Source organism: Amblyomma maculatum, chromosome 1 (genome assembly GCF_055883805.1).
Source record: "Amblyomma maculatum isolate TAMU_Amacu chromosome 1, ASM5588380v1, whole genome shotgun sequence".
Classification (NCBI taxonomy): domain Eukaryota; kingdom Metazoa; phylum Arthropoda; class Arachnida; order Ixodida; family Ixodidae; genus Amblyomma; species Amblyomma maculatum.
The window spans coordinates 370255872-370280145 of NC_139344.1; the positions used below are offsets into that span (position 1 = coordinate 370255872).

Sequence of the window (24274 nt, forward strand, 5' to 3'; positions counted from 1 at the left end):
GGATCAGAGAGCGCGGTTGGTCGTTGGTTGGTACCCACCGTAGATCAGAGCATTTGGCCGATTTGCAATCTGCTCTGCCAGCGCCTGCTCTGCCCCTCTGCTCATTGGTTCATGCTGCCAGTACTGCTGCTGCATGTGCTGCTGCGTTCCGTTTTCCGTGGAGGCGGCGCGACGCGGCGGTGCGCTTTCAGTTCTTGTCTGCTAGCGCGAAGGTTTTGAGTAATGGCTGTAAGGTTCAGGCAGTCGGATTTAGTCATGGATTTAGTTTTTGATGGTTGAACTACGGAAGCGCCGCATCCCTGAGCCGAGCCATGACGCTAGAAGGGAAAGACGCTCAAGGCAGCAGCAACGGCTTCACGGCGTTATGCTTGTCGTGGAACGTTATCCTTTCGATCGTCATTGTGATCCTGAACAAATGGGTGTACGTGTACGTCAACTTTCCCAACGTTACCATGACTTTGTATCACTTCATAATGACTTTTTTGGGACTGCTCGTGTGCCGCGCCTTCAACGTGTTCCAAGTGAAGCACCTTCCACTAAGACAAATGTTGCCACTGGCGGTGTCGTTCTGCGGCTTCGTCGTTCTAACCAACCTGTCCCTCGGTCACAACACGGTGGGCACGTACCAAATCATCAAGATGCTGACCATGCCAACCATCATGATCATCCAGCACTACTGGTACAACAAAAGCTTCTCGCTGGGCATCAAACTCACCCTGGTTGGTATCGAATCGCCTGTGTTCGAATGTCAGCTGTGGCAGTTATTCAGATTTGAAGACAAAATCGTGCCTCATGGTTTGTATTACGAGCACTGCCCTTTAATTTATTTACTCAAAGCCGCCTTGAGTGATGCGCGCGCTTTGTTTACAGCGACGCGCTTTGCACCGCAAGCTCGGAAAGATGACTCAAGCTTCGCAGTCTGCGAATAATCTGGCATTGTCTTATGCTCCTGCTTTTGCTGGGGATCGTAGGGTGTTAATAAAACTATAGGCTACTAAACGTAATTTTGAAATCTGCGTTTTGTTCTAGCTTCTTAGAAGAGGGGGGGGCTTAAGATTTGTGCCTGCTAAGTGGAATAAGTTGCATTGAGCATGCTGAAATATGCACTTTGAGAATTTTTACTAGCATAAGAGAGAGCTTTCATAGCTCTATTTTCCCAAGCGGACTTTTTATTGTGCTAGTTGTTGCCAGTGCTAAGGACAAGTGTCCTTGTCATTAATGCCTTCTCCCCTAGTTTAACACCTGTCTTCCCTCTTGTGAAGGCTTGTAATTCACCGCGTTTCAGCTTATTTGTTGCAGGTACTGAAGCTTTTCTTCCACCCATTTTTTCAGTGGCAGTGCATCAGCTCTGTTCGTATTCTACCATTACTGTCACTGAAAATTTTGCCCTGCATGACTGTCATGAGCTTTAGGAGGCAGCTGCAAACTGGAGAAGCTGATAAGGTTTTGTTCAAATATAATTTAGTTGATGAAGCCACAATGAAGCTACCCTGGCTGAAATAGCTTGCTGGTTAGGGCGCTTGACAGTTGAGCAGAGTGGTCCAGGGTCGATTTTGACTGCAGCGGCCATGTTTTGGTGGAGGAAAAATGCAAGGTGCCTGCTCCTGTGTACTGTGTGATGACAGTGCAGGTTCAAGAGCTCCGTTGTGGTTGAAATTAGAGAGAATCCTCCGCTGCAGTGTGTCTGATAGCCTCAGTTGCTGTGAGACATTGAGCCCTATAAATCAAATTGGTAGGAAGCTAGAACAGTGGAATTGGCTGCTTCTGCTGTGTCCCTGGAACCACTTTATTTTTAAAAACTCTTGTTCATCGTCATTTACCAGGGGCATAAAGTCTGGGCATTTATAATGCCCGAAAGCCCTCATCAAGGCCATGACCACCCCGCTATTGGAAGAAAAAGTTACCTTCGGCCCTTCTCCTGTACCATATTTTATTTGACTGCAGGGTGGCATAAAATATCTTTTGTAAAACCAGAAAGGATGTAACTTTCACTCAAAGTGCAGAAAAATAGCTTCTGAAGCTGCCTTGTTGAGCAGAATGCAGACATGGGGACCTGCAAGATCTTGCATTTGTTTCATTCAAATTTCTTTCGTTGCACTCAGAAGCACTGTTAATCTGTGTACACACTTTGCGTACAACAAGAATCGTGAGTGATTTCTACCGACATTGAATTTATATTGTATGAAAAAATCGACCAAATTAATTGGAGGAGTATAGGAAATGCCTTCACCCTTCATTAGGGAAAGTCTGGCTGATTTATGATGATGAAAAATCAAAAACATTTATATTATCAAAAATAGTCAAATAACCACTAGTAAATAGGGCTTGTTGTGCAGCTACATTTGCTAAGTAGCACTTCTGAATTGTCTATATGTGACAGCTTGTGTTTTAGCATTCAGTATTTAACAATTTTTGAAAGTGTGTAACAGTGATGCTTTGTCACTTCCTTTTAATGAATATACACATTTCCTGTGTTCAGTGACTGTGTCTTTCCTATGTGGAGCACTATTAACCTGTGCTGTCCAAGGGGCAAAACTGAAGCTGTGCTCTTGAGAAGGTCACAGTTGCACGTTGATGGGCTGCACATTGTGTACCGGCCCGGCTTCTTGAAAAGCTTTTGTTTCGTCATTTCTGTTATGTGCAGACTTGGTTGCATTTCACATACCTGAACTTGAATGAACACGTGCAGGTGCCACTAACACTGGGTGTTTACCTGAGCACCTACTACGACATCCGGTTCAACCTATTAGGAACCGGTTATGCACTGGCAGGAGTATTCATCACCGCCCTGTACCAAGTGGTATGTGCTTCACTAGTTGCTGACCCTTAATTCTTGCTGTACTGGCACAACGTCTGTAACTTTTGCCACTTGTAGTCATCTGAGCTCATGCCTGGTTGCCATGCGAGTGAAGTTGTGTGGTTAAAATTTTCTCTCTAGGCTCTAGAAAGGAAATATTTATCTTTCACCCTTTCTTCTCCTTCACTATAGACGAAATTTCTAAAGTTCCCAGGTGAACGCATGAAGAGGGAATTCAAGTGGTCCTACTTAAAAGCAAGTGGGAATTCAAATGGTCCCACCTGAAAATAGGTGATCTCACCAAGGTCAACGCAAAACACCTGTTCATATGAACATTTGCATTTTCACGAATAAGGTAGAACTAACATGGTTCTTGCAATAAGAGCTGTTGACAGTAAAATTTTTATTCACCATTTTTGCAAGCGTTGCGGACAGAAATGAGTGAAATAACTGCACTCATGTGGCAAGTGTCACTAGTGCTTGTATAAGTCTCATAAAAAGGGTATATAAATTGGAAGAAAAATGGGTCCATTGGGCGAGATGCATGGGTAGATTGAGTCAATAATATTGTGCATGTATACATTGAGCTGATGTAGTATTGTGACCTTTTTCTTGAGCGTGATGTACACTTCAGTGCTTTTCTTGACTTCCATGAAAGATAATGTAATTCTCAATTTCGACTTAAATTTTTTCAATATGGAAGTGGCCCTATTTTGCAAAGTATCCCATCCCTTCCATACACTATTTGCAGGTGGTTCCTCTGTCTAAAAACCCACTTCAAGTGTTCCTATTGCAAAATTTCTACCTGGCTTTATGCAGGTGTATTCGAGTAATTGGACAAATTTCAGTGTTGTTTATTGTACTAGTAGAGTGAATCTGCTTAATTGAAGCCTCTGAAACATTGAAAGAGGAGTGTATCAGTAAGCTTTGAATAGAGTTAATATTGTCACGTTCACGGTGACTAAGGATACCAATGATAGAAAGGGGTAGCCCAGACACAACAACACAGCAGCACAGACGCAAACCTGCAAGCGACACTTTGTCGTCCTCTTCAACTTCGTCCTCCTTTCACACCTCAGTCATGCGCCACCTGGCAACGCTAGGTGGCATTACCCCCTCCTTCCAAAAAAAAATGAGAAGGGCCGGTAAAAATGGTGTGAAAAGCAAGAGAGTGGTCACAGCGGGTGGCCATACGCTATCGGTGGTAGTACGGCTTCAGTCGCACAATGTGCACAATGTCCGAGCTGTGCTTTCGACGTTTTGGTTGTGTGGCAACGTCTGGGATAACTTCATAACTGATGTCACTCACACGGCGCAACACTTTGTACGGCCCGAAGTAGCGGGAAAGGAGTTTCTCTGACAAGCCTGGACGGCGAACTGGTGTCCATACCCAGACTTGGTCTCCAGGCTTGTAGTCAACCTGGCGGTGCCGGAGGTTGTAACGGTGCGCGTCAGTGGTCTGCTGCTGCCCAACGTGCACACGGGCGAGCTGGCGGGCTTCCTCAGCGCGGATGGCATATTGCTGGGCATCTGAGGATAGCTGGTCATCATCTGGGCACGGGAGCATGGAATCGAGCATGCTCTGAGCTTCGCGTCCGTAAACAAGTCGAAATGGTGTAAAGCGCATTGTCTCTTGTAAGGCTGTATTATACGCAAATGTGACGTACGGCAGCACCTCGTCCCAGGTCTTGTGCTGCACATCGACGTACATTGCCAACATGTCCGCAATCGTCTTATTCAATCTTTCTGTAAGGCCATTGCTTCGTGGATGGTACGCTGTGGTCTTGCGATGGGTCGTGCAACTCAGCTCAAATATGCGGTCGATCAGCTGTGAAGTGAAAGCTGTTCCTCTGTCGGTAATGACGTAGGAAGGGGCGCCATGCCGCAAGACTATGTTGTGCATGAAAAACTCTGCTACTTCGGAAGCTGTGGCGTGAGGGATTGCCTTTGTCTCAGTGTATCGAGTCAGGTAGTCAGTAGCGACTACTATCCATTTGTTTCCGACCTGCGACAAAGGGAAAGGGCCAAGGAGATCCATTCCAATTTGGTCGAACGGAATGCGGGGTACTTTAACGGGCTTGAGAAATCCGGCAGGCTTCTGGGGCGGTGTTTTACGGCGCTAGCATTCGCGACAGCTTCGTACAAAGCGTTTCACAGCTGCGGAGAGTCCTGGCCAGTAATACATGATGCGCACTCAAGCAAGAGTCCGTAAGCAACCCAAATGACCAGACGTTGGTTCATCATGGCAAGCAAGGAGAATATCCTCACGGAGCTCGCATGGCACTACCAGAAGGTAAGTTCTGTCTTGGCCCTGGGAGTTTCTTTTATACAAGACGCCTTGCCGTATGCAGAAGGAACCAAGGTGCCGAGATAGGTGTCGAGGCAGGGTCGTATCACGCCCTTCCAGATAATCGATGAATGGAAGGATGTCTGGATCAGCTCTTTGTCGATCCCTGAGCTCAGATGCGCTGAGGGCTCCTAGAAAACCGCTATCGTCATCGGCTGTAGTATCGCCAGTGTCAACGGGTGCTCGTGACAGCGTGTCGGCGTCTTCGTGTTTGCGGCCGGACTTGTAAACAATGGTTATGTCAAACTCCTGAAGTCGTAAACTCCAGCGTGCAAGTCGTCCAGATGGGTCTCGCAGATTTGCCAGCCAGCACAAACAATGATGGTCGGTGACGACTTTAAATGGCCGGCCGTAAAGATAGGGGCGAAACTTCATAGTAGCCCATACGACCGCCAGGCATTCCTTTTCTGAGGTGGAATAGTTCATTTCGGCACGAGAGAGAGTGCGGCTAGCATAGGCTATTACTCACTCAAACCCGTCTTGATGCTGAACAAGGACCGCGCCAAGACCGATACTACTGGCGTCAGTGTGCACCTCAGTGTCAGCCGCTTCATCGAAGTGCGCCAGAACAGGGGATGTTTGAAGGCGCTCACGAAGCAAAGAGAAGGCCATCTGCTGCTCAGAGTTCCACACAAAGGAGGTGTCCTTCCTTGTAAGGCGCGTCAGAGGTTCTGCGATCTGAGAAAAGTCCGCAATGAAACGCCGATAATATGCGCACAGGCCGAGGAAGCGCTGAACAGCCTTCTTATTAGCTGGAACGGGAAATCGTGCGAGGGCAGCTGTCATATCGGAATCCGGGCGCACCCCATCAGCGCTTACGACATGGCCGAGGAACTTGAGTTCTGTATACCCGAAGTGGCATTTCTCGGGCTTCAGCGTGAGATCAGCAGAACGGAGGGCTTCCAGGACAGCTCGAAGGCGTTCGAGGTGTTGATCAAATGTTTCGGAAAAAACAACTACGTCGTCCAAGTACACAAGACAGATCTGCCACTTGAGGCCAGTGAGGACGGTGTCCATCATCCTTTGGAATGTAGCTGGGACAGAGCACAATCCAAATGGGAGTACTTTGAATTCATATAGGCCATCTGGAGTGACAAATGCGGATTTTTCTCGGTCTCTTTCGTCTACTTCGATTTGCCAATAGCCGCTTTTTAAATCAATAGATGAAAAATACTTCGCACGTCGCAATTTGTCCAGTGAATCATCGATGCGCGGCAACGGGTATACATCTTTCTTTGTCACATTATTCAATTTCCGATAGTCGACGCAAAATCGAAGAGTGCCGTCTTTCTTTTTGACCAGGACTACTGGTGAAGACCACGGACTTTGTGAAGGCTGCACAACACCATCATCCAGCATCTCCTGAACCTGCGTCTGGATCACTTCTCGTTCTTTGGCAGACACACGATAAGGCTGCTGTCGTATTGGGCGAGCGTCGTCATAAGTAATGATGCGATGTTGTGTGATGGGCGTTTGACGAACCTTCGAGGAAGAAGCAAAGCAGTGCTTGAAGTCTAGCAGTAGTTGCTCTAAGGCCCGCCGTTTCTCCTTTGACAAGTGACAGTTAATGTCGATGTTGTCAAGAGATGGCTCGTTAGTTTCTACTGCCATGGATGCAAAACAGACCGGATCGTGCGCAACATGATCAGCAAAAGCGATAGCAGTCCCCGGGAACAAGTGTCGGTGCTCATTAGAAAAATTTGTGACAAGGAGTGCAGCCCGGCCATTGTGAAACGACAATAAACTTCGGGGAGCGCAAATGCCATGAGCAAGCAGGAGTGTATGGTTCGCCTCCGCTACAGCATCACCGGTACGGAAATCGTCACAGGTAACTTCCACAAGAGCACTGCTTCGCGGCGGCAGCGAGACGCTCTCAGCGGAAACACGAAGTGCGGTATTGCAAGGACTGCTACTATCTTGTTCGGTAGATTGTCCCATCGAAAACGTGACAAGTCTATTTCGCAGGTCGATAACTGCTCCGTACTCCCGCAGAAAGTCAATGCCGAGGATAATGTCACGGGAGCAGTCACTTAAAACAACGCAACTAACGACGAACGTATGTCCGTTAATCTGAATGCGAGCCGTGCACATCCCCTTTGGAGTAACTATATGACCACCGGCGGTTCGAAGGTACACACCTGGCCAAGCAGTGAGCACCTTCCTCAAAACAGTCGCCACGCGACCACTCAAAATTGAATAATCGGCACCGGTGTCCACTAATGCATTGACCGTAGTGCGACCGTCTAAAATAACCGGAATGTCCAGAGAAATGCTTTTTGCTTCCCTAGGTGACGGTACCAGCAGCTCGCGGTCGGATCGAAGCGGCGACGACGGGAGGTCTTCAACGCAGCAACTACCAGCGGCCTCGCCCCCGAAGGTCGCTGTTTTCAGTTTTCCCGATGAGGGCTAGACGAGCGGCCTTGGTCCTCTCGTGAGGAACCGTGGGTGAACGAGGAGGAGCGCCTTGGCGAAGGGGAGCGGGGCTGACGCTGCGAATGAGATGAACGCTGCTCCGCCAGGTACTCCTCAATAACTCGGGGTCGTTGGCCAAACCGGGGAGGAGGCGAGTCGATGCGGAAGCCGTGGAGACCGAGGCGTCGATACGGACAATCCCGGTAAAGATGTCCTGGTTCACCGCAGTGGAAGCAAAGTGGACGGCGGTCAGGCGTGCGCCAAATGTCGGCTTTGCGTCGGGGCAGCGGACGATTGTCGAAGTTCTGCACTGGCTGCACCGAGGGCAGCGGAACTGTAGGTGACGCGAGAATGGGCGGTGGTGAAGGGGGAGCCTGACTCTGCAGAACTTCCGCATATGTGGGACGATTGTCGGTCCCCGACAGCAACGGCGGGCTCGGAACTACAGGCGAAAGAGGGCTCTTGAGTGCCTGCCGCACCTCCTCCCGCACTATAGTAGAAACGGAAGTTGGCGATCGCTGCAGAGGGCTCCAGAACTTGCTTAGTTCTTCGCGCACGACGCTGCGAATCAGTTCGCGCAATGCATCGAGATGCCGCTCTGAAGATCCAAATGATTCCGCGATTGTGCTTGTATGAAAAGGTCGGTCATAAGCCACGGCACGTTGGTGTAGCACCTTTTCCATTGTGGTGGCCTCCGCAAGGAATCCATTTACAGTCGACGGTGGGTTTCGCACAAGGCCTGCGAACAGCTGCTCTTTCAAACCCTGCATCAAGTGCCTGACCTTTTTGTCCTCGGACATGGCGGGATCGGCTCGCCTGAAGAGGCGCGTCATGTCCTCGACGTACGCTTGGACACTCTCATTCGGCCTTTGGATGCGAGAGTGAATGGCACGTTTTGCATGCTCGCGACGATCTGCGCTAGTGTAAGCCTCGAGCAGTTGACGATGGAATTCCCGCCACGAAGTTAATACTTGCTCTCGGTTCTCGAACCAGATACGGGCGCTGTCCTCAAGGCTGAAGTAGACGTTCCTTAGTTTGGCAGCATCGTCCCACTGGTTGAAAGCAGCGACACGTTCAAACTGAAGGAACCAGTCCTCCACATCCTCAAAGAGGTCCCCGTGGAATGACTTCGGTACCCGAGGGGCCTGCAAGGTGTAGTTACAGGCCGGTGCGACGCCCGTTACCTGCTGAGCAGGAGCACTAGATGTCATGGCGGCGGGTGATGGCTGAAACTCCGGAGACAGTCCCTGGAGCCGTCGACTGGAACGATGCACGGGGGTGTCCAATCGTACAGGGCTGGCGCGACGTCTTGTAGATGGAGATTCTTGCATAGGCGATCGTTTCACCCCGCACCTCCACCAGAATGTCACGTACACGGTGACTAAGGATACCAATGATAGAAAGGGGTAGCCCAGACACAACAACACAGCAGCACAGACGCAAACGTGCAAGCGACACTTTGTCGTCCTCTTCAACTTCATCCTCCTTTCACACCTCAGTCATGCGCCACCTGGCAATGCTAGGTGGCAATATTTATTTCACAAGAAAGAAATGTTTCGAAGGGGTCTGGCCAAAAGCTGTAAGAATAACTTGAGGTACTTTAATCCTTTTGGCACCGTGGCCTGAACTTTTCTTTCTTCTTATCCTGGCAAGCTTCTCGGGTGATGAATTAGAGCAAAATGGGGGAGGGATGGGGGTGACTTGGACATGCCAAGTGTGATGGTTGGCCTTTGATATGGGCACTGTTGTGTTTGTATACCTTTTTGTAATTTTTAAGCTGGCTTCTCATTGGTGACACCTCAGTGATGAAGCAAGAAATTTTGAAGACAGAGTATATGACTGCAGTTCATGCATTTTATAAAGTGGCACATGTTAGTATGGTTTCTGTGACAGAAACTTGCACTTGCCACTAGTGCTTTCATGTGTGTTCAGCACCTTGTTTCTATAATCTTACTAATAACCAGTGATGCCATTGTTAGAGTAAAGCACGAAATGGGTAATGGAAAGGGCCCTTTTTTGAAAAGTTTGGCAGAACAGTAAAAATTTGTGAAAGCTCTTAAGAAATGGGAACAGTTAAGTGGGGCATACATCTTGGCCAAATAATTTCTCTGCATTCAGGCCACCAGAAAATAAATTTGGAGGTCAATAAGAATTGGAAGTGGCATGTAATTTGTTGTGGCTCCCAAATTATGATTGGAAGATTTCTCGCAGCACTGTAAAAGAAAGCTAGGGCCAAAACATGGGTCTGCACTATGGTTAAATAAATGAATGAATGAATAAATAAATAAATGGTGTACCTTGAAAATCTTGAAGAAGACTAAGTTGGGCTGGTTTGTTAATGATCTGGCAAGAACGCAGGAAAATGTGCTTTAAATACAGAAAGAAGTGCAAATGACTCTACAGGTATTTGTGCTTTTCCTCCATGTGCTTTCTTCAAACTGCTCTTTTTCTGAGAATGCTAGTGCTGTAGCCACAACTTAGAAGTTATCGGAGAAGCTAGAAGGCTAATTGCTGAGAACACTGAGCTGGTGCCTCACTGCTGATGGTCCTATTTGGATAATTGACGCTGTCCTATGAAAGGAATGGTCAAAAATTTTACTTGCATGCAAGATCATTTGGTCCCATTTCCTAATGAAGTAATGTAACAGCCTACGGCCCAGAAGGCTCTCAATCTGAAAATGGTGTGAAAGCAGGCTCAGTCCCACTCCTACTTGTTGATAAGTCCGCTCATCAGAGCTGACTAGTAGGATCAGGGCTAATGGATCAATTTGAGACAGATCTCTGACTTGATTGCTGTGTAATTAAGACCTAGAAGGCCATTACGCTGTTTTACCTTGTGAGCAGAGCCATGTCAGTGATGAATGCATATTTGGCTCATGCAGTGGGTCGGTGAAAAGCAGAAGGAGTTCCAGGTAAACTCCATGCAGCTGCTGTTCTACCAAGCGCCACTGTCGGCACTGTTGCTAATGGTGCTGGTGCCATTTATCGAGCCTCCCTGGGCCCCTGGCGGCTTCCTGCACCAGTCTTGGAGCCGGCTGCACTTGGTATGTTTGCTGCTGCCAGCTGGGCGGTGCTGTGGTTTCATCGAAATCTTGGCAGTTTGGTACAAACACCTGAGCTCACTCTTTAAAGGGATTATTCAGCAGTCTCATTGATTGTCAGTAAGTGCATTAAATCTGAAGTACGAGTGCATTTGAATGTTCAAACCATGTGCGAAAATTTAGAATGCAGTTGATTAATTTTTTCTTAAACCAGGCCTTTAAATATTTGTGGGCTGACAGCCACGAATTCACAGGTACACTCTCCATAGCTTTGAAAGTTGTCTGCTCATCAATCTACGAAGACTCCTTGGGCGTGCATGAGGTCAGTGCCTTTACTCAATTTTGTGCAACCGGTTTTGTTCTCTCTGTAGACAGACCCCAAGTCATCCGCCGTGTCTTTTGCATCTACCAGACATCATACGTTTTAAGCCAATCACCGGTGAGGTGTCGAACTCGGGCAAGGTATTCCTGGTGACACAGATGACTTAAGTTGCCTGGATGTGTCGCGTTGAACTGCCAGTGTTGGAAACCTGCAAGAGATTTAAGGGAACGGAAAAGCAGCGACAGGGTAGGTACACGAGAATGGGCGCGCTCACAGGAAGTTGGCACACCTAGTTTGTACTCAGCGTCCCATTACCCATAGGGCATGAGGTTGACATTTGTGCTAGTTTGGAAACTCATGTCATGTGCAACCGTCGGGGTCCACAACTGGAGGCCTGGCATGACTAAAGAGGTGAGTGATTGGGTGTAAGCCACGTGCAAAACATCTCTGTGAAAAGCCAGTTCAGCAGCACATCTCCCTCAGGCATATTGATAATTTATATCTTGAATGTAAAAGCATTAAAACCCTCTTTACAGTACTGCGCTGAGCCCTACTGAAGAGTGGAAATGGCGGAAGCCATTTTACAGGATTGTTTTCACTAACTGCACCCTCATTGTCATTCCTACTATCGTCGTCATTGTCTTCTATATGCACCACCATGAGCCCTTTGCAAAACTCTGGAAGTCAGCTTCTCTTCACAGCAAAATTCCTTCATCATGTCAGCCAAACTTGATTTGGGAGCAGAAATTGGGTGCAGTGCAGGAGACGTCTATTATGGCATTAATGGCGACGTCCATTTCCTGCACCTCTCTCCCTTGTGCTGCTGCTGTAAAGTGCCATTCATATTGCCTCCCCCACTCCTACCTCTTCCTGGTTTTCAATAGTGAAGGAATTCTGCTCGCCATATTTGTGCATGACACCAGGCTTGACATAGAAGTATTCTGCGCTGCAGCCAACTTTTGCCCTAAAGAATGTCTTGTTGGGCTAGTTCGTGACAGTTCATCATAAGTTCAAGGCGCGAAAACAATACAGACACAAGAAAGGTCCTGTTGCCTTTCTCAGTGGTGGAACTGGCGACTGGCTTCTTGTAGCAGCTTTTATAGCAGAAGAAATTGCAGTTTGTAGCAGAAATTTGAGCTTCTGTAGCAGGAAAAAAAAGTTTCCTAGCAAAATTTTAAATCTCGAGACGCTTAGGTAAAGAAGGCAAGTTTTATTCCTGGAACCCAATTGCTCAGATGTTTATAATGACAATAGCCATGCAAAAACAAGCTTCAAGCTCAAATGCAGTCTAAAGTGTTGTTCTTTCCTTAAAAACTCCAAATTAAGCAAACAGGAGGTTTCGCTAAAAACAAAGCCGTTTTTATTCAGAGCGAAGGCATAACGAGATATTAAACTACACTATAAACAGTGTAGTCTTGGAAAGAAGGTATCTAGCTGTCTTAATATAAAAACTCCCTGTAAAAATTCAGAACTGCCACTTCTTAAAGCTGCAACATTAAGGCTCTCTTTCTTCTCTTTCCTTAATGACTCCAGCTTGGACAGTGCCACTGCGTGCCTTTCCTGTCTATTCTTCAGAAGGGCTTGTCCACGCTCAACGTCTCCAAAATTTTTAGACTTGACGTCTTTTGAGAAACGCAGCTCAGCATTGGTGCTCATATTCCTGGCCAGCCTGATCTCTTCCTGTACTTTTTCCCGATTCTGACCTCTTTTCTGGGTGTCTTTGACCTGTGCATCAGGGTAACGTCGAGGCACCTTTCCCCTTCCAGTCCTGTGCTGATCGGAGATAAAGAGGGAAGAATACTTTTACAGGTCCTGAATGGAGATCTTTTTTTCCCTCGAGAGAGGCACGCTGCTGGCACACTGTCAGGATTGAGATAATCTTCCTAAAGGCGCCTAACCGTTGACGTTTGTAATTAAGTTGTGAAATTATAAAAAGATGTTCGACATAACAGGTTGAACTTAAGTTACAAAAGCGGCCAACAGAGTCCAGTGCGCGCGCACAGAAGCAGTAAAACCTTTAGCGTGCCCTCCGCTGCTACTCAGGCCATCGCAGCCCATACCTCACTGGTACGAAAAAAAAAAAAGGAAGAAAGCGTGCATACTGCTCCAGCTGTGCTTTGCCGAGGGCAGTTCCAAACAGTCACTCGTTCGATACCGCGCCGTCTGCGTTGTCCAGTCTGCTGCTTAGCGCGCCGCGTGCCCACACACACATACACACATGCGTGCGCACGCACACAAATTAACCCTGGGCAGCTCGACGCCGTCACGCATTTGAACGTGCTTTGACCCTTCGACGGCCAGCCTGCCAGCTCCCCTTTCACCCTTCCCACGCACTGGACTTGAGAAATATCTTGCAGCCCCCTCTCACTCACTCCAGGTAGATAAAAGAAAAATAATAAATACCGGCTAGAGACACAGAAGTGATGTAAACAAACGTCAATTTTGTGTCTCGTGATCGTCTGCCCAGGACCTGCAAAAAAGTTCTTCCACCTTGCAGTGTTGCCAACTGATGTCAATTTTTGTTTCGCGACAGTATGGTTTCGCTGTCAGCAGAGCTATTCAACGACTTTTGGTGTAGGCGTGGCGCAGAAGTAGGCGAAAAATCGATTTTGTAGCAGCATGTATCAGGATTTTTGATTTGGCGCAGTTTGGCGCACAGAAGTTCCACCACTGCTTTCTTGTGTCCGTGTGTATTTTCGCGTCTTGAACTTGCGATGTTCTGCCCCAGAACAGGTTTGGCTGCCATGGTGAAGAGCTTTTGCTGTGAAAAGAAGCTGACTTCCAGAGTTTTGCAAAGGATCCATTGTCATCACTACTGTCGTCATTATCATTGTAACTTACTGCATCATAGTTGTCTTCGCTACTATTATCCTTATGCTAGACAAGGAGAATAACGATCAGTTTCTTGCGAGCCTGGCATGGCCTAGTGGTTTGCACGCTTGGATGGGGATCAGAGGGATAGTAGTTCGCTTGCCAGCAGAGATAGATTCGTTTCTTAACTGTCAGTTCGTGTGAACATTTTCTGCGGACATTTTCTGCAAACATTTCCTACGGATATTTCCACAGCCCATCAGCCTAGAAAGGCTTTCGCCTCAAAGTGTGGCATTTGGCAGTGCCTGGAACCTGTGCTGAAGTTGGATGATTGGTTGATAGAGACGAAATTAAATAAAAAGCCACATATCCATGAGTGGAATTTGAACTTGCGGCAGCGTGGACAGATCAATTTTCTCTGACTCTTACCACTGTGCTATAACCATGGCCTAACACTGCTTTGCTGAACTGCCAGCCTCTCACGTTGCACTTTGGATGTTATTGTTTTGATCAACTTCCGTCTGTGTGCAAGTCTGTTCAAAATCAAATGCACGTGGGCACATGTACATGTGAGCCCAAGTTAGGCTGCTTCGCTGGTATAGTGGCAACGAAATAAAGGCGCATAGAAACATTATCTGATTAGCATGCAACTAATCACACGGAATGGTCGGAGATTTGAAGCAAGAACTTCATTGTCATATATACTCAACTCTGTGAGCTCGGTTAAATGATCTTCTGCTACCTCATTGTCAGGGAATAATGCTATAATTAAATGGCCTTCATGTTTCATTCACAGATAGCATCCAAACTCGTCTGGGGCATTTACTAAATTAGTTTTTGGACAGACTGAGCACTTGAACTAAGGAAGACGAAAAAGAATGCCATGAAAAAAAATGAAAGATTTTCGCTGAATCAAGCAATATTCAAGAATATTGTCATGGGTGGTTATGGCAACTCGAAAAGGCAACCGGGTAGGGCAGGACCACGGCATCCTTAACCAGTGGCTTGGAAAAAGCAGGAGCCAGGTTGAGAGTTCCTGGCCAAGTCTGATGTAGCTTTTCAGTGAGGCTAACTTGAAAGGTAAACTAGCATGTTTTCAAAGCGTTGACTATGTACACTTTGAGGTAGACAGGGTTAGTGCAAGAAACCTTCATCAAAACCGTGCAATATATAGCAAATTGGTTGCTTTTTGAAAAATTCAAGCTTATTACTATTATATTGTCACGTACACGGTGACTAAGGATACCAATGATAGCAGGGGGTAGCCGAGACACAACAACACAGCAGCACAGACGCAAACGTGCAAGCGACACTTTGTCGTCCTTTTCAACTTTGTCCTCCTTTCACACATCAGTCATGCGCCACCTGGCAACGCTAGGTGGCATTACCCCCTCCTTCAAAAAAAGAAAAAGAGAAAGGCCGGTAAAAACGGTGTGAAAAGCAAGAGAGTGGTCACAGCGGGTGGCCATACGCTATCGGTGGTAGTACGGCTTCAGTCGCACAATGTGCACAATGTCCGAGCTGTGCTTTCGACGTTTTGGTTGTGTGGCGCCGTCTGGGATAACTTCATAACTGAGGTCACTCACACGGCGCAACACTTTGTACGGCCCGAAGTAGCGGGAAAGGAGTTACTCTGACAAGCCTGGACGGCGAACTGGTGTCCATACCCAGACTTGGTCTCCAGCCTTGTAGTCAACCTGGCGGTGCCGGAGGTTGTAACGATGCACGTCAGCGGTCTGCTGCTGCCCAATGTGCACACGGGCGAGCTGGCGGGCTTCCTCAGCGCGGATGGCATATTGCTGGGCATCTGAGGATAGCTGGTCATCATCTGGGCACGGGAGCATGGAATCGAGCATGGTGGCAATATTTATGTGTATGTTCCTAAGTATAGATCCATGCTCAAAGATAAGATGGGCCAGTGTTTTGCAGATTAGAAGCTTGCTATTCCCCCTTGCGGGCTGCACTGAGTGTATGCTGTGAAAAGAACTGTTTGCCAAGTGCCCTTGTGCATATTGATTCGATGTTTTCAGAGCAGGGCAAACCATATGTCAACTGGTGACCCGGATGCTTATATTTTGGCACCATGCTCAATGGGGAGCCATGTGTAAAGATAAAAATGAGGACTCTATACTTTCGAACTTCCAACCAAGGCTAAAGTGTTGACTCTTTTTTTCAGATACTGGTGCTCCTGACAGGTGTAGTGGCCTTCTTGGTGAACCTCTCCATCTACTGGATCATAGGCAACACCTCCGCTATCACGTATCCTTGGCGGTCATTGCATTTTGTTGGAACAAAAACTTGAACTGAGCTCATCTGTTGTCAAGGACGTTTTAAGGGCTTGGTTGCTGTGCTTGAGAACTGGCCTGATTGATCTTTTCAGTGTGCAGTAGAGTTTCCACTTAGCCATTTGTGTGATGTCTGAAGCCTCTAGGCTCTTGCAGTAGTGATGGCATATGATACGCCTGTGTTGGCGGCTTTTTTTGTGTCACGAGACCGCATGTCATGGCTGAATTGACGGGAGCTGCCAATTTGGGCTAGAGTTTTGAGGGGTGAATCGAACCCATCGGGGGCCCGATCCTGAGCCAGCAATGGCATGGGCTGGAGGGTGGTCATTTGAGGTGCTTAAGCCATATTTTTCTTCCTTGCGTGTTATTAGTCTAATCCGCACCAAATCCACATTTGGCTTAGGCACACTAAATGGCCCGTCCTTTCTTCTTCGTTTTTTGCATTGCCAAAGTCGAAACGAAAATTTGTGGTCAGTCAGGCTTAACCATTTACTTTTTTGATAGCCTTGTGCCTGTAGCTGCTGCCAGGCTTAGTGCACCAAAATAGCTATTGAAACAACAGTGAGGTGCAGCTGAAGTTGTTTCTTTGTCTTGACTGTGTTGTGCAAAATATGCAAGGGCAGGGAACTTGAATGGCATGGGTCAAGTCAGGTTTATTTGTTTGGCCGTGCTAAGATTTATGGGGAGCCATCGTCATATGTATACCAACACCTAAGTAATACACTTACCTCTCCAGTGCGTGTGGTGTCACGTGATGATGGCTTCCTATGTATTTGTGTGTGGTTGAAGAACAAAGGCAAATAGGACTCGGCACTAGAGTTTGTTGTTAACATTCTTTGTTTGTGTACGTTGTGTGGCCGCACACTTTAGATACGCGTAGACCGATTATCCTGAACATGAATTTTTAATGAAGTGTCTTGGATAGCATTTGGAAGTGCAGAGACTGCAATGGTATGTTTCTCAAAGGGTGCAGTGGGAGGCACCTTGATGTGATGCTTGAGAACATTGAGAGCTGCATTATGCCTCTTGGTGTAGTAGTAGCCAGCCATTAGTATTCCATTGTGTTCCTTGACAGTGTGGCAACAGCTACAATGTGGTGGGCCACCTGAAGTTCATGCTGGTGCTTGCTGGCGGCTTCATTGTTTTCCAGGATCCCATTCATTTTGAGCAAGCGGTTGGGATCGTGATCACTGTGATGGGCGTGCTTCTGTACACCTACATAAAGGTGCAGCAAAATGCAAGCCAGAGACTAGTGGGAACAAAACCTACGATGGCGTAGCAGTAATTTTCCATGAGGTGCATTATCAGTCATGTGATGAAAAGCAATCCATATGGTGTCCACTGCTATTGCACCCTAGACTTGCTCGCAAATGCAGGTTTAGTGCCTGAAAGGCATGAGGCTGCAGTCTCCTCATTCCTGCTACGTGAACAGATTATTTGCTCATTGGAGGGTCAAATTCTAAAGTTAAAGCTCAGCTACTTTGGTCATCTGATGAGAAGAGAGGAGTCGCTGGAGAAAGATTTGATGTTGGGAAAGGTTGAGGGTCGCCGGAGAAGGGGTAGGCAGCGAACGCGATGGTTAAATGGCATTCTCGAGGCATTGCAGATGAAGCTATGTGATGTTAAGAAGATAGTGAGAGACCGGAAAGCGTGGCGTGACATGGTCCATAGGGTCACGAAGAGTCGGACACGACTGAACGCCTGAACTGAACTGAACTGGACAGATTATTGCATCATAAGAAAGAGTAGGGCTGCAGACGAGGACAAAGAAAGAATTAGACAAGGCATGCACTCATTGCAAGCTGGCAGATTGTGGACCCATGTAGACTTTTAGTGAAAACGCTTATTTACTGACATGCAGTATTTGAAGCCACATCATTGAGGAGTGGCTGGCATAAGCATTTGTCTTCACATTGCAATGCTCTAGGTGCTTTGGAAATAACGGACCTTTCTTTTACTGCGTGACCTGTATTGGAGTCTTAAAAGAGTGTCTAGAATTTTCACCGATATTTGCAAAATGCAGTTAAATTGAAACTCCCGGGAATTGGAGGAGGCAAAGAAATGATTTCCGAAGGTTGATGAGCAGACAACTTATTTCTTTTAGGGTTGATGCTTGCAGACTCACCTTTGCGCCTTGCACCCCGGAATGAAATGGAATCTGCGGAATGGAGATTCATTTGTAATTAATCCTAAGGGAGGTTAAAAGTGCAATGACACGGAAATGCTAGCTTAGCTTTGTGACCTTTAGACAGCCATGCACTTTTGAAAATGTGCAAAACAATGAGTGTCTGCTATCCACTTTGCCATATATTGTTTTTTACGTGAGCTCTCCTGTCCTCTATTTTTGCTTGTTATTGCACAGCTGAAGAAGATCTACGAGGCTTCACCCTCTGTCCCTGCCTCAACCCAAGCCAAGCTGGTCATCAAAAGCTAGTCAAATACAAAACAGTATGCTTTGCCTTGCAGGTGGCCCTCACTTGTAAAAAATGCCATACAGTCAGGGGGACATGTGTACTGTCCAAATTTGTAATAAACATTGTCTTTACCACACTGGTTGCTCTCTGCCTTTTGCATTTCTTGTCATTGTTACCACAGCATTAACTGCAGTTCATTTGTCAGACCACTGTAAGAAAAACAAATTTTGCATATTAGCACATCTACGTGATGTCTAATCGCAGTATAGAGACTGCTATGCCTTGCGCATGCGCGCAGCCTTTGGGGACTTCTACGCATGCGTAGTGAATGACTGGTCGTGCGCCGCACCGGCACTAAATTTCCGGTTTGTGATAGCCACCATAACTGTATTACAAAAAACCGGAGCTACTTTAACGTCATATATCATTCTGAAAATGTATTTGTGAGCAGTACATCTCCGTTTGACTCGAGTGAGCCCCAAATCATCGGCTGGAGTAGGACCTTTCCCGGTAAGCGTTTTCTTTCGCAGCCTGCGTTTATTGTGCTGCAGTGTGCCTTATGCGCCATTTTTATAAGGAGCAGCAACAACAGCTGTATTTTCTCATACGCTTGCCGAAAAATTGCATGCTGCACTACTCGGAAACATTTGCAGGGGGTGGTGGGTAGGGCAACGAGCGCGAGCCATCGACTTCCGGGCCCTGTACGAGTCTGCATGGTTGTCGCTAGAGCGCATGAAGATGTGCATTGGTAGCTTTTTTTTAACTGCCAAGTGCGACAAATTATTGCGCAGCAAGCAAGCATTGTGACTCGATAAGGAGCCATGTTGAAACTTGCGAAAAGGCTGCCCGACCAGCTTCCGGCATGCGACGTTAATTTTTACTCTGAAATTTACACGTCAGGTAAGCTGTGATCGTGCGCCAAAATGCACAACACGCAGTTGCATGTGGCAAACTTCTCGAATAAAAAAATAAATAAAAATATTTGTCGTGCAGTCAAGTGCCAACAACAACAATAATAAAATATATATATATATAGGTGCACCTTTGTATGCTTTTACTCGCTCAAGATTACAGTAAATAGATTACAGTAAAGTAGAAGTATCCTAGTTTACTACTTATGATTCACTGTACCCAATATCGATATTGTAGCGGCAAATGGAACGAGAGAGGTGCTCGCGTAGCCAAAGTGTATCACCTACTGCAGTATTCACATGCGCTTACTTGTAAAACTTTTATTTTGCTTTTCTGTAATTGATCTCTGGGCTTAGTGGAGGGTGGAGTACAGCTGGCAAACAAGAGCGAAAACTTTGGTTGTCGCAGTTTCGCGCTGCCACTTTCAAATGCGGCAGTTAAAGTACCTATATGTCAGACAAATCGTTTTGTTTCCACCCTACCATAACGAATATGTTTGTCTTGCGTATTTGCCTCTGATATGTCACACGAGTGGATGAAACTAACAAGCACATGAGAAATGCATTTGGTGGCGGTTCAGCACCGATGGCGGTTCAGCCACCAAATGCCAAACCAAATGGTTGAGCGGCTCAACACAGTTTTTTTTTCGTTTACATGGAGCTACGCGGAAGTTCTCTCCAAAAGCACCCAAACGGTCCGCACACGGCAAGAACGTTAATGTAAATGCACTGTGGCCTCTTGCAACGAGCAGGGTGGTGATTTTGTTTTCCTTTTTTTCTTCTTTTACCGTCAGCTGTGACTATTTTACTACTCTGCCACTAGAGTGTGCTGCCGCTGCTTCTTGCGTAGGTACGCATTTTCATCTTAGCACATTCGGGATTGGCTTAAAACTTTTATATCGTAAACTTGCAAAGATCTCATAATCAAACGAATATAAATTGCGGGCAGTAAAAAAAAATTGGTTCTTTTTTTTTCGTATTATTAATATGGAGCGAAAAATATTCAAATAGAGCTTTCTGCACTGATATTGAATGTTGTTTATCATCCGGGCATCTTCGGTTTCTACACAAGCATTGTGGGTATGAATCAAGATGGCGGCACCCATATTGAAGTGGAAGCGGGTTACAAGTACAACAGGACCAGCGCCAAGACCTCGTCATGGCCACAGAGCTGTTGCTATCAAAGATTTAATGATTGTATTCGGCGGCGGCAACGAAGGGATAGTGGATGAACTTCACGTCTACAACACATGTAAGAACTTTGGCGGGCTCGGCTTCGGCGCTGCTCACTAACATGGCGCCCTGTATTGTCTATGAGTGCAGGAGTAGGTTTTTCAGAGCTGGAATCCATTCTGCAGTCGCTGAGTTCATTGCATGTGGGTCAGGGGTGCATGCACATCTATTTTGCATTTTACGTGACCATTCTTTGCACGCCAGTGACGGCTCTGACGCTGATCATAGCGCGCTCTCGGCGTCACATCCAATATGGCGGCGCCCTATGAGTGTCATGAGAAAACTTCAACTGCAGTTTTCGTTGTAATCACCGATCGCAACGTTGTCAGACAAGCTCGACGGCGGCAGTGATGCGCCGGTCCTTGTTGCTGCTCGTTGTCTTTGAGATCGGCGCTGAAAAAAATAGTTGCGAGCTCTTTAAGTTCGGCGGTCCTGAGAACTTCTCCCAAGATGGCGTCTGTTTGTAGTATGCTCGCTACATGGCGGGTACAGTGCGCGCGATAGTTGACGGAAGTCCCGGTCTTCTAGAGTTATTTTCGCAGTGGCGGTTTTCTTCTGAATTTCTCTTTCGCTTGTAAAACTGTTACATGTTCGAATTATTTCAGCCTCAGTGGTTCAATAAATCGCACTGTGGACGTATAATTGTCAATGTTTTCTGTTTCGCGCGAACGTTCACTCCAGCGCTATGGGTTAGGCCTAACCCGCGTCAGATCGTACGCGGCGCCTCTGCTGGCGCGCTGCCGGATTCTTTGCGGCGCTTTCTTGCGGCAACAATGTTGCCATTTCGATCCTGCAAGGCCGCGGAAATTTCGGGTTATCTGCAGCGTTATGTAGAACGCCTAATTTGAATTGTTGGGAGCTTAATCAGCGCAAGCATTTATCCGCAGTAGCCCGGAACCGCAGGTTCGAAATGTTCGTAGCTCTTGCGTCATCTGGAGCGTAAACCTCTTGGGCGTACCTGAGAATATGTCGAGCTGTAGCGAAAAGCTGGAGGGTCAAGTTGCCAACCTTGAGGCACTGATCTGAAGAATATCAGATCATCGGTATCCGATTCAAACGCTAATAACTTGCGGTACGTTTTTCTTTTTTTTTTTTTTGCCGGAGTTACGTTACTGTTGTACCATTTAAAATGAGTAAAGTTTACAACGTACGAAAAAAATAAAAACGTTCTGTTTTGGGTTGAAAAATCCTTGCTTGCCATTGATTGTACCGTGCGATAAGTAGAGCTTCTGTACAGCTACTGATGCCCTGAAATAGTCATACTTTTGTTTAACAGATTCAGACTTTCACGCATGCTGTTGCCCTATGCATTACTTGAGTGAATCTTGTTAGCTAAATACTTTGTGTAACCATCTTTGTCTTTAAAGCTTTGCAATTATTCTTGACCCAGAATATAGCAGCAACTGTTTTGTGACGAGGGCAGTGTGTGCTGGCTTGTAGTAGCTGTTTTATTTTGTTATTTCGACACCTTCCTGGAAGAAAACACACCCTGAACATTCACTAAAAACCAGTTATTTGAGGCCACCTGTTTGGCTATTAGTGTAGAGGTGCTGGTGTGCGTTTAGGTTGAAACTTGTGCTAGTAATATGCTCGAGAGTAAAATGAGCTTTTGGGATAGGTGGTTGCTGTGTTTTTTTTTTTTTTTTTTGCAACAGGAATGGCAGTTGCATAAGGAAGAAACACAAGTGCTGTTCTTTTTCTTATGTGTGCCGTGATTTTATAGTGTGTGTTTCATGTATGCGAGAAAAATGTTTATATGGCTCTCCGAAGCACTCTTGTTGGCCTTATACCATGCATTAGTGCTGTGCCATGTTTCATAGTTTCTGTTGGATAAAAAGAGTTGCTTCTGCTATGGGCAGCAGATAAATCTTACTCTAGCCTAGTCTCTTTGTGCGAATGAGGAGCATGCTTGCAGGTGAATTGTGCTGATGAAAGTAGAGGTACAATGTGATGCTGCGATTTTCCAGACATTGCAACACTGCTGTCCCTGCGAGAGACTTGCCCTTCTTGGGAATCAATAACGTACTAAAAGACGCCAATAAAAGCAGGCTTTTGTTTAAGCCAATATTTCTATCCTGCAAGGCCACCGCTCTGTCCTACCTTTTGGTATCTTTGCAGTGCTTTAATGAGCACAGTCGTGAGCAACAGTGGTATACAACACTCAGCCAGTGACACAGCTCAAGAAAATTGCATTGAAATGACATCTAGCGACAGCGTAAGGCACAGCGACAGTGAGACAGTGACGCATGTGGATAAGATGGGGCACTGCCACTATTGTCTCGATCTTAGATAGCTGTTGCTAGATGAAATTGCCATGCAGTTTTCTTGAGCTCCGGCATCGGCTTAGTGTTGTATGCCACTTTTGCTCACGACTGTACATGCAGTCATGGACGTGCCTGGCCTTTCTGACAGTCAGATGTGCTGTAAAGCCATATGTTGCTGTTGGGAATAGAAAATTGTTTAATATGTGTGCAGCCTCTTTGTTTGCATGATCTCATTTTGCACTGTCAGCATTTCAGATTATTTATCCGGAATGCTATCTGGTTTATTAGTCTAAAGGATGTAACCAAGCTTTAGCATATGCCATAGGCTTTTGTGTCAAAGTCTAGGTGCAGCATTGAACGGCAGGTTCAGAGATGCTACAAAGCCAAAGATGGCAGAAAGTTCTCAGACCCAGTTGCTTTTCTTCCTGTTTGTCAATAAGTGGCTTAGTATTTTTTGGTGCTATAATTGAAACAGACCCTGAAATTTGCATGCAGGCATGCGCTACTTTATTGGGCTTTCGGCTTTGGAATCTTGGATGTGCTTATGCTGGGCCCTAGGGACTTCAAGGTCGGGAACCTCTTGGTCATCCCAAATCCATTGTCTTAAATGCCAGTCTGTGCAACTTCCACTGAGGCACATAACAAGGTATAGTGTAGTAATTCGGTATTGTTACACTGAAGAGTCCATTCGTTCGGCGGACTGCGCGCCTGTCACTATAGTGGAGCAGATTCCAAGAACTGCAGCGGATGTAGCCAAGCTGATGATGACTTTGGGTGACTGTGGTGGTTTTGCGTGTGTGCAGCTACCAACCAGTGGTTCGTGCCGCCAGTGAAGGGAGACATCCCACCAGGCTGTGCGGCCTATGGCTTTGTGTGTGATGGCACGCGCCTGCTCGTGTTCGGCGGCATGGTGGAGTATGGCAAGTACTCCAACGAGCTGTACGAGCTGCAGGCCAGCAGATGGGAGTGGAAGCGGCTCAAACCGCGGCCGCCTCGGGGTGCCCCGGGGCCTCCGTGCCCGCGTTTGGGGCACAGCTTCACGCTTATTGGCAACAAGGCCTTCCTCTTTGGTGGCCTGGCCAATGACAGCGACGATCCGAAGAACAATATTCCTCGGTAAGTATGGCTCTCTCTAGTTAAAGGAATGCGTGTGATAATGGGCAGCCTTTATGCACGGGAAAAAGAAAGAGCTTTTGAACCACAAGATCTTGTTTCCAACTTGTGTGCGACGACTTTTGATTCTAATATTTTTGTATGGGTTAAGGGGGGAGGCCACAGAGCACAAATAACATTTGGTTGCTATATTATTGATAGAAAGCACCGGTATTATTTATTCTAATGCAACATTTATAATGTGGTGGCTCATGTGGTCAATGGCAGCCTTTTTTTTTTTTTTGCTTGAATGAAAGTCAAATGGTCAGAAATGTGGTTATGTAG

General features: G+C 46.6%; 2 protein-coding genes across 3 annotated transcripts in view; both read left to right on the plus strand.

Moving 5' to 3' along the window:
* The first annotated feature begins 6 nt into the window (after window positions 1–6).
* On the plus strand, window positions 7–18565 carry LOC146208178 (solute carrier family 35 member E3-like). The gene is made up of 6 exons (XM_084591790.1): window positions 7–719; window positions 2690–2800; window positions 10439–10600; window positions 15907–15989; window positions 17102–17240; window positions 18378–18565. The coding sequence occupies exons 1-6, from the start codon at window positions 312–314 to the stop codon at window positions 18447–18449; spliced, it is 975 nt and encodes a 324-aa protein (XP_084447916.1). The 5' UTR covers window positions 7–311; the 3' UTR covers window positions 18450–18565.
* A 1835-nt stretch (window positions 18566–20400) lies between these two features.
* The window catches only part of Hcf (Host cell factor), an 84235-nt gene continuing 80361 nt past the window's right edge, over window positions 20401–24274 (plus strand). For both annotated transcript variants that reach the window (XM_084591784.1, XM_084591785.1), the window contains exons 1-2: window positions 20401–20592; window positions 23641–23953. In XM_084591784.1, the coding sequence (XP_084447910.1) occupies window positions 20433–20592; window positions 23641–23953 (473 nt within the window). In that variant the 5' untranslated portion in view covers window positions 20401–20432. The remainder of the gene's footprint in view (window positions 20593–23640; window positions 23954–24274) is intronic.